Source organism: Lontra canadensis, unplaced genomic scaffold (assembly GCF_010015895.1).
Source record: "Lontra canadensis isolate GAN:19392208 unplaced genomic scaffold, GSC_riverotter_1.0 scaffold5, whole genome shotgun sequence".
NCBI classification, from domain to species: domain Eukaryota; kingdom Metazoa; phylum Chordata; class Mammalia; order Carnivora; family Mustelidae; genus Lontra; species Lontra canadensis.
This window is the reverse complement of record NW_022630999.1, coordinates 8,446,536-8,457,318: the sequence shown is the minus strand read 5'-3', so window position 1 is coordinate 8,457,318 and position 10,783 is coordinate 8,446,536. Positions and strand designations below refer to the sequence as shown.

At 37.7% G+C, this 10,783-nt stretch overlaps 1 protein-coding gene across 7 annotated transcripts in view; it reads right to left on the bottom strand.

Moving 5' to 3' along the window:
* Nucleotides 1-226: 226 nt before the first annotated feature.
* Nucleotides 227-10,783, bottom strand: part of ZNF131 (zinc finger protein 131) — a 30,885-nt gene continuing 20,328 nt past the window's right edge. For 5 of the 7 annotated variants that reach the window (XM_032851414.1, XM_032851409.1, XM_032851412.1 and 2 more), the window contains 3 exons: nucleotides 9,370-10,055; nucleotides 2,707-2,837; nucleotides 227-2,057 (listed from right to left, as the gene is read on the bottom strand). In XM_032851414.1, the coding sequence (XP_032707305.1) occupies nucleotides 1,371-2,057; nucleotides 2,707-2,837; nucleotides 9,370-10,055 (1,504 nt within the window). In that variant the 3' untranslated portion in view covers nucleotides 227-1,370. Of the gene's footprint in view, nucleotides 2,058-2,706; nucleotides 2,838-9,369; nucleotides 10,056-10,783 lie in introns of those variants that run through there. The other 2 variants (XM_032851413.1, XM_032851415.1) reach the window with 2 other exon arrangements.

Genomic DNA, 10,783 nt, shown 5'->3' with positions numbered 1-10,783 from the left:
GCCAACATCTGCCTCCTTCCATTCTTTTGAATTGATTTTTGGGGATTAGAGGTGCATATTGAGAATTATATTAGTTCATATATCAGTAATGTTAATACAAATAAGATCTCTGACCACAAACCAACCTCTACACTTGTAACCAAAAGGGGAAAAAAAAGAGTCATGAACACATAATTTTAAGCTTTACTTTAAAAATGTAAATATCTCCCAATATTCAACAGGTAAAGAAAATAGCATATTGGTTTATTTTATGTGGTTGTTATATTTTATTTTCCAAGTAATACTGATTAAAAATATTTACACACCTACTTTTAAGTCCACAGTTTAGCACTCTTATTTGTATGGCTTTAAAAGTTATAGCACAAGATCTTTACATTAAGGATCGGGGGAAAAAGATTCATTCAAAACAAAGCCTGATATATTATATACATGTTTTTCTCTGTACTTTATTTTAAATACATTAATTTTTAAATGATGCTCATCTTTTTTTCATCTGGTGGTAAAATATTAGTGCAACTTTTCATCAAAAAAAAAAAAAAAAAAAAAAAAGGTTTACCACAGATATAAATGAATTTTCCCAATTGGAAATGGCCCTTCAGTTGCCATTAAATGAAACTTCTCAACCTAACTTAAGTTACCGAGAAAAAGAATTGGTAGTTGCCATTATAAGCAAAAACATAAACTACTACAGCATCACCTACATTGCTCCTTACAACACAAACTTTGAAAGAACCAGAGACACTTTATATAAGTTTTGTTGGTTTTGAAAAGGCACATGGGTGTGGTTTTTTGTTTTTTACATTCTAGAAATTTTGCCACCACCACTCTGTTCCTGTTGCAGAGATGACATCCGTGACTATCAGTAAAGACAAGAAGGTTGTTCAAACTAAAGTAAGCCAGAAGCCAAAAATTTAACTGCACAGTAACAATGTACTTTTCTTCATGCAGCCTTGTGTTTCCTATATATTCAATTTTCTAACATGCATTAGAATACATAAATTTGTATTCTAATGATTTTACGTTTGATTTTACAACATGGAAAAAATCTAAGAAAGGACATGACCTGGGAAAGAGAGAAGGGAGAACCCTTATCACAATGAAAATAGATACATTCGTACCCAACTATATAGTAAGAATATAATCCATTTAAGTTTCCAGAAATAATACTTCTCAAAGCTTCCCATTCACTTATGGGAAAGATATCTCCTCTGTGGCATTAAGTGGGGGGAAATCTGTTTCAACAGAAACAGTTCACAACAGGAAAGACTTTAACTTTGGTCCACTTGTCTGTTAGCCCAAGGACAGTCACACTGCCCAACATCAGTTCAAAAACCCAACACATAAATTTAAAAATATATTCATTTGTTATTTCATTCTAAAACAGGCATAGGTGTTCTATTCTCATTCCCTGCCCTTTCAGCTTGGGAATCCACTGGTGATTTGGTCTCTAAACCATCAGCATCTTCGTGATCTTCCCTGGCAGCCTCAGCACAATCTGCTTGGGTGGGCTCTCTCTCCTCCTGGTTCATGATTTCAGGAGTCACTTGTTCCAAGTCGGCTTCTAGAAGTTCAGTCTGTACTTCTACTGGCATCTGATTTACCCGCTCGACGTGCAGCTCCTCCACGTGTACTTCAGTACCTTCTTCAGTCTGAATTCGACCCACTTCTAGATAACTCACCTGGACCTGCTCTGGAAGATCGCTCATATGTGAATCATGCACTTGGCTGTCCTGGAGCAGATCAGGATGGACCTGTTCCACAGTCACTTGTGCTGAGTCCACCTGAACCTGAAGCAATGGTAACACATGCACCTTCCCAACTTGTTCTATAATAGTCATTGACGTCACAGGTTCAGTCTGCACACGTGTTTCTACTGAAAGAACTTCTTCAGTTACTAGACGCTCTGAAATATTATGAGTATCACTGAGATGCCTCCTTAATTCATTTCCTTGCATAAACCACAAGTCACATAAAGTACAATGGTTGGGTTTATCTCCAGTGTGTATTACCAAATGATCTTTGAACTGGTCCCAGCTGTTAAACACACTGTTACAGACCTGAAATAACCAAACATATGGTTTTAACAATACTAATATTCAAGCTGAAGAAAACATGAATGTATTTATTCTCTTTAAGGAAAAATTTGAATTTTTCTGAAAAATATATAATATAATGTGGTCTAAGATTTCATAACTGTTTTCTTTATTGGATCTTTTAGCTGATGTAGCTAACAACTGAAATACACTTTGGGAAACATTTTAACACTGCCTTCATTGCTTAAATGCCATATAAATTCAAAGAATATAAAGTACCGATACTATAATTTCTCCCATATTATTACTGTAAGAACAATTACATTATTTGGGTTATATACACAGTAATCATGGAAGAACTGATCACAGCTTGTCAGTCTCCCACTGCCTCATTCCCAAATTCTAATAATTGCTCAATGGTTAAGAATAACCAGTTTCAGATTATCTATTAGTTAGGACATAATTTTATTGACATTGGTGTCATTTTGGGTTGAGTAAAAAAAAAAAACAACACCCTAATCTTCGTTCCAAAGTCAAGACAGTGATGTTCTTTACTCTCATTCTTTCCAAACTATCACCCCTATACTTTTGCTCTATACTCTGCTACCCTTTACTTTTAATGATTTAAAACACAGACCATTCCTTTGCTAAGGAGAGAATACACCACACATACCTGACATTCATAAAGCTTCTTTCTTCCCTTTTTTGCCCCTACTCCAGTCTGGCATGCAGTCAGATGACATTTGAGGGTGCTATTTCTAGCAAATCGTTCATGACAATTTGGACATTCAAAAGGTTTTTCACCTATTACAAAGAAAAAAATTATATTGACAAATGAAGAAAAATAGAAAAAGCAAATAAATTTTTTTCCTTTTGGTTAATTCTAATAGAACCTTCTTGAAAGATCTGAATTTATAATTCAGATGTTTCCACCACATCCAAAAGACTCTTCTAGAGGTGGAAATAGTTGTATTTGTGCTTATAACTGTTGTATTTGTGTTATAATTGTATTTGTGCTTTGAGGAAGAAATAAAATTTGGATCTGAGTTCTGTTTCATGTTTTCACTATTCTTAAAAAGCTGTTTATTTTTCCTTAGGTTAAAACCAAGATCAATCTCTCTTTTTGGGAAATGCACCCACAAGCATTTTTTGAGCACTTATTATGTGCCAGACCACGTGCTAGGTGATGAAGATAAATAAACTCTCCTTTTTAAAAACTCTGTATCACAGGCCAGAGTGTTTTACAAAGGTAAATACATAGAAATGAGCACCTGAGATGTATCACGGAAGGCCTGTTTCAGAAAAAAGGGCAATGGAAAATGTACTGCAGCAGCACGAAAGAAGGAGTATTGTGCCTGAAATGAAGAAGAGAAGAAGGAAGTTTATTCTAGGCAGAAGCACAGAAGTATAAAATAAGATGATGGGTGAAGAGTAAGGAGGAAACGTATCAGTAACGACTCCCAGATCTCTGGCTTAGAATACCAACCACAATAAAGAACACAGAAATCCAAGTAGGTTTGGAGTGCAGTGTGTTAGGAAAGATGATAGTTTCGTCTGTTGATTTGAAGGTACTCAAAGTGGAATAGTCTGGTAACAGCTATATCTGGACTAATCTGAATCCAAATAGAGGGTGGACTGATACACAGATTAGGAGTTACTTTAGGTGGTAATAAAAACCTCGGATGTGTTGTGTGATAAAAGAATCAAGGACAGAACTCAATGAAATACCAAGTTAAAACACAGGTAAATGAGGCAGCAGATAACAGAATCAGAACAGCCAGAAGCAGAAGACCACTGAGGGAAATTAAGAAGCTTCAGGAAGATGAGGCCAAGTAAACAGTGTCAAACTGAACAGAGATGTCAGGTAGGACAACAAGGGATTGTACTAACTCAAGTGAGAACAGTGTTGAGTGATATGATGGTGGGGTCAGAAGCCAGATTACCATGGAATGAGAGGCAAGTCAATGAAAATAGTACAGAAGTTCTTCCCAAAAAGGCTTGGAAGTAAAGAGAATGGACGGTTTTGACAGATGACACATATACATCATCTGCTGAGGCAGGGTGTGGGCAGGGTCCTGAGTATTGGACTGAAGGTCTAGAATAGCAATTTGGCAAAGAAAAATACAAATCAGGAACCAAAAGGCCTAATTTAAGGTGTGATATGATTTTTTTCCAGAAGTCCTCAGTGAGGAGTAGAGAGTGTCAAATAACTGCAATAATTCCAGGAATTTTTTGAAGGGTTTTTTAGAGCAAGTGGGTTGAAAAACCAAGGGAATTATGCTTAGTATGCAAGAAAAAGTGATTCAAGCTGTATACAAGGACGACAAGAGAAGATAGGTCAGAAATTGGGGCGATAAGCTAGGTGGAGAGCGATGTGGAAGGACTAGCAGGCTAACTGAAGTAGACTCAGAGTAAGGGAAGGAGGAGGTTTCAAGGGAGAGCATGATGCTTGCAGAAAACAGTCCCCAGTGATGAGGTCCTAGTTGTGACCTCCACACTAGTTAAGTCATTTTGAGTTGTATTTCTCCTTTAAGATTTTATTTGTCAGAGAGAGAGTGCATGCACAAGCAGGGGGAACGACAGGAAGAGGGAGAAACAGGCTCCCCACTAAGCAAGGAGCCTGATGCAGGACATGATCCCAGGGCACTGGGATTACAAGCTGAGCTGAAGGCAGCCATTCAACTGACTGAGGCACCCAGGCATCCTGTGTTTTTTCCCTGACCAAAAAAACTAGTTTATTCTTTGTATAATGTTCATGAGATGAAAAAAAATTAGACCTTAGAGTCTAGAATTAGTGTTGGTCCAGAAACTCCTTTTCAACTTCTCAAATATTGGGAGATACTGCTCAATAAAAAAGTTTTGTGATTTTAATAGTGTATAATTTTTCACTATAAATTTAAGTTAGTATAGCTTCTTTAAATGATAATTTCATGATATATACCAAGATTTAAAATGTATATATTCTTTAACTTGGCAATTCTGCTATTGGACACATACAGAAAGATATAAGCACAAGTATGCCTACTACAGCATAGTCTACAATAGCAAAAGACTAGCAACAATCTAAATGTGTACCAACATAGGTAAATCACGGCACACCCATACACTGAAACACCAGGCAGCCACAGGGCGGGGCGGGGGGGGGGGAGGGAACAAAACAAGTATAGATTCCTGCATTTTCATTTAAAGAGTTTGAGAGAAAGGTCATGACACTGTACTGCATGTCTCTATTTATTTTCCCCCAAAAACTTGTGTGTTCATCTGTGGTGACTCAAAAATGCAAAGGACAGGGAAGGATAAGTAAGACAATGATGGCAGTAGTTGCTTCTGGAGAGATCTACTAAATCTCTCTCTACTGATCATCGCATGTCATTTCAGCTTTTGTCATTTGAGCTTTTGCTATTTAAAAAATTAGTAAGTCCAATAAAATCTAGAAATATCAATAGATTCTGTTTTAGATGTGTAGACAGCACAGTCTTCAAAGTGTTTTTACCGTTTTATTTTACTGGCCATTTCCCTGTAAAGTAGGTATCATTACCCATATTTACACAGATGAGGAAAGAGGCCCGAAGATAAAGTGACCAGTCAAGTTAATCAGACTGGCAAAAGTCAGAACTAGAGCTGGAATCTAATTCTGATTTCCAGACCCACATTCTTTCTATAATTCCATACGTCCTCTCTGGGAAACAGGTAACATTTGAAGACATGGTTCTCCTCTTCAGGTTCTCTCTCATACTAGGTGTTCCACAGGCAAATCCGTCAATATGTCTGGTACCGCCTCCCACCCTAAAGTGCTTTCCCTTCTATATTTTTCTAAGTTAATTAACCTCCAATCCTGTAAGGCACCCAAACCAGAAAGCTGGGATTTATTCCGATATTTCACTGGTCACCAAATCCTGTTGATTCTGCCTACTTAATGTTATTCACATCTCTAACCCTCTTCCACTATCACTGCCATTACTCCACTCTTCATTCTTGATTAAACGTTCCAACAGCTTCCTAATTACACCTTGAAGGTTTAACCCTACTCCAATCTATCCTGTCAAGTCATCACTCTCAAACATAAATCTAATCCTGGTTTAAACTTCTTTAAATGACTCAATCTTTCAAGATAAAATCCAAATTCATTTACGGCATTTATGAAAATAACTATATGATCTGGCTTCATCTTCCATCACTTTCTCTCCCCTGCCCTTGTCCACGATGCCTAAGTGTGTGCCACCTGGTCAGCCTTCCTAACTCTTCCAGCTATATCTCCCGTCATTCCTTCACCTGGACCCAATCCTCCAGCTGTAATAACCTATTAGCAGTGCTCCAAACACACGGTTATGTCTCTTTCCTCTGTACCTGTGCATGCTTCATTTCTTGTGCCTGGAATGCCCATCTCCTGGCTAACTCCTTTTCCTTTGGGAGTCATTATAGGGTGAATGCTCTAGGAAACCAACCCTGTCTCATGCATCATAAATAAACAGCCCAGGCAGGCATTCCCATAAGACAGTGTGCTGACTTCTACCAGCCCTTAGCCTGTCACATATAACGGTGTCTGCTTGTCTCCCCCAACATAAGGGTAAGCTCTTTGAAGGCAGGGACTCTAACATTTATCTCCATGACCAAATAGGTTGGCATTACTATTTCCCAAATGGAAACAAAATAATTCAGAAGACAAGTAACAACCAAAACTTTGCAAATCAGGGGCACCTGGGTGACTCAGTCATTAAGCGTCTCCGTTAAGCAGGAAGCCTGCTTTTTTTCTCCCACTCCCCCAGCTTGTGTTCCTGCTCTCACTGTCTCTCTCTTGAGGTCAAATAAATAAATAAAATCTTAAAAAAATTTTTTTTTTGCAAATCAAGCTTTAAGACTACTGAAGAAACCAAACCACTAAACTAGTAAAAGTATGCAAAATATGAAACTGAGGGGGATTTATGTATATTTTGAGGACAGGAAACAGGAATGGGATTGTTTCCTTATCTTTACACTGGGATTGCTATAAGCAAGAAATGATCCATTCTTTATTAACATAAGCACAATTTAAAACTATTTACTTATGCTCCTCTTGAATTCAAGTCACTGATCATATCTGCAACTATCTTGTTACTAATTACTAGTACAGTTAATTGAGGTTAAATGACAACAAAAGTTCAGCTTGCTTTATGTGTTGAACTGTTTTCCCAATGGACATCTAGTTCTATATTTTGTAACAACTACTTAAGTTATCTCACATAATTATAAAGATAAAGACATACAACATAATATGCTTTAGCTCTAAATTCTGCTGTTTAATCCAAAATACAAAGGATAGGATGTGGAAAGCATAAAATAGGGGCGCCTGGGTGGCTCAGTGGGTTAAGCCTCTGCCTTCGGCTCAGGTCATGGTCTCAGGGTCCTGGGATGGAGCCCCACATCGGGCTCTCTGCTCAGCAGGGAGCCTGCTTCCCTTCCTCTCTCTCTCTGCCTGCCTCTCTGCCTACTTGTGATCTCTGTCAAATAAATAAATAAAATCTTTAAAAAAATAAAAAAAAACTTCTAAAATAATCTGTGTTGCCTGTTTTTCAATAGGTAAGTCACCAAGTAATGTTTTGGGTAAAGAGAAAATTGCTTCTACTTTTACACTACTAGAAGATAAAGGTGACTGACACCTGTTAGGATACTAGAAACCCTTATCAAAGGATACTAGTTACCAAGTAACATTTATTTATTAATTTAATGTGCTGCTGGTATAGCAAGTGTTTTGCAAAACTAAGTTACATTAAAACAGATGGGTATTTAGGGGCACCTGGGTGGCTCAGTGGGTTAAAGCCTCTGCCTTCGGCTCAGGTCATGCTCCCAGGGTCCTGGGATCGAGCCCCACGTCGGGCTCCCTGCTCGGCAGGGAGCCTGCTTCCCTTCCTCTCTCTCTGCCTGCCTCTCTGCCTACTTGTGATCTCTGTCAAATAAATAAATAAAATCTTAAAAAAAAAAATTAAAAACAAACAAACAAAAAAACAGATGGGTATTTAAGGACCAAAAACTATTACTACAGGCAGTTTCTAAATATATAATTCCTAATACAAATATTCCTTTATGTCTGAAAATCAGATAGCATTTTCCCAAAAGATAAATGCCTGTTACCCAAACTAGTACCCAGAAGCTTTTTAAATCCATATGAAGACTTAAGTATGAGATTGTTTCATGTAACCACTGAATATTGATACCATTTATTCAGTCCCTGAGTATTGATACCAAGCATTTAAAAGTGAGGGATACCATACCACATTTATCTGAATCTACCCCTTTCCTCAATTTCAAGCAGTACGCAGAGAGGAACTAAGGACAGCAAAAGATCTAGGACAAAATTTCTTCGAAATTTTCCAAACTCCAGCAAAGACAAAGACTCTGAATGGTATGGAATACCTATGTTGTATTCACTGTATTAAACAGTCTAAACAGCTTTAGCCACCACACAGAACTTGGGGACAAGTATCTAGAGTCTGACACTTAGCACACCATATCCACTGCTCTCCCCCCGACACATGATTCAAGTCATAGCTAGTAGCTCCTGTGTGTGACACAGGAGACTTAACAAAGAATGCTTGGGAGGTGGAAAGACAGAGACTCTGATGGAGGGGAAAACAGGCATAGGGGATGGATGCAGAACTCTTAAAACCCAGAGGCCCACAGTGGGCATCCCTGGGATTGTTCCTGCATGCCTCAGAGGTCTCCCAGGAGGAGGGAAGTAAAAGACTTTACCTTTCTCCTCTCCTGGCTGCCCATCAGTCCTGACACTGGGTGCTCTTGAAGAGGTGTGGGAAGATGAACATATACTGCCTACCTAGCTACCACCTTGGTACAGGTGACCAAATGTACACAAAGGTATAAACATGCCAGGGATTGTTCGTAAGTGTACAGATCTATGTAATGTATAAAGGAGAGACGGGAAATGTAAATAATAGTAACAGTGAAGTTTCCATATAATTAGGACTTCATAATTTATGATCCTTAGTAAATAATCACAAACTGTTTTGTGTATTTCTTTAAAAATACAAAAATTGGCAAGGCGTTAAGAGTAACAACTACTTTCCAAAATTGTTATGATTTTTGCTTTTAAAGTATGAATATTTCAATAAACTAGTATCAGAAGAACAATGTGAGCTCAGCCTGCATATTAGAAAATACAGGAGATGGCTGCTGTGGAATTAAAATAAAAAAAAGAATCAGAAGAACAATGTGAGCTCAGCCTGCATATTAGAAAATACAGGAGATGGCTGCTGTGGAATTAAAATAAAAAAAAGAATCAGACGCTCAAGACTTGCAGTGAATGTGGAAAAATGCACTTCTAACATAAAGATCTGCTAGTTACCTGTATGTTTTCGAAGATGCTCTTTAAAATGTCCAAAGTGGTCAAACTGTTTCTCACAGTATTGACATATGTGAATTTTTTTCCCAGTTCTTTGCTTCTTACTGACTCCACCTTCTTCGAGGTGGTAACAGTTGAGGTGCTGTTTCCATGCGCTCTCCCGAAGATACCTTTTATTGCATATTTCACACTTGAAACTCTCAGTGGAGTGTGATTTCATGTGTTCCTTAAAATGGTAAAACAATTTAAATGAACGGTTACATTTCTCACAATGGAACAAGTCCTTCACATGTGACAGCTGAAGTTCCACAATTTCAATACCTTCTACCTGTTTGCTTGTGGGGTCAGATGCACAACCATCTTCTTCTTTTATCTGCCCTTTTCTGTCACCTTGCCGGTACTTGCTGGTAATATCTGCCAAAAGTGCCAGGGCGGAATCATCAGAGGACCCTGTGCTCTGAATGTACTTTATGGACTGCTTGGCAGAAGCCACTTCCTCCAACGTTTCGATGCCTTCATCTTCCACTTCAATTGTGCCTTCGGCAATCTCCACCTCAATTTCAACAGGTTCTGATTCTGCAGAGGGCAATGACTCAGTGATAACATTTGAAGTTTCTGCAATCTTTCTTTTTTTTGCCTCACTTTTTCCTGTGGTATTTTCCTCTAATGGAGCGGAGTTTTCCTTGTTCCTGAAACACATAATGTATGGATTTAAAAATCAGTAAGGTCAATGGAAATCCTAGCAGGCTTTTGGGAAGAAATTGATAAGTTCATAGAAAAGTTTATATGAAAAGGCAAAAAACAAAATCGGAAGACTTATATAACCTAATTTCAAGACTTACTGTAAAGCTACAGTAAGTCAAGACACAATACTGGTGACAGACATGAAGATTAATGGAACAGAGTCAAGAAACAGACCCACTTGTTCAATTGATTTTTGAAAAATAAAGGTTCCAAGATAATTTAACGGAGGAAAGAACTTTTAACAGTGGTGCTGGAACAACTGGTCTTTACATGGAGAAAATAAACCTCAACTATCACTCTTCAATCATACACTCAAATTATTTCAAAATGGACAACAAACTTCAATGTAAGAACTATTAAACGTCAAGAGAAAAGCAGGAGAAAATCTTTGTAAAATTGGGTTACTGAAAGATTTCTTAAATAGTAAGCAAAAAGCAGAAAACTTAACAGCAAAAATTGATAGATTTCATCAACATTAAAAGCTTTTGTCCTTTGAAATAGTTAACAAAACGGTAGGCCGCAAACAAAACAAAACAAAAATCAAGCGACAGACCCAGACAAAACACATGCACACATATATCTGTCAAAGGTCTGTACAAACAGTATAAAAAGTTTTCTTACAATCCAATACCCTAAATAAGAGAAGACAACTACTGGGAGACAATTATCCATG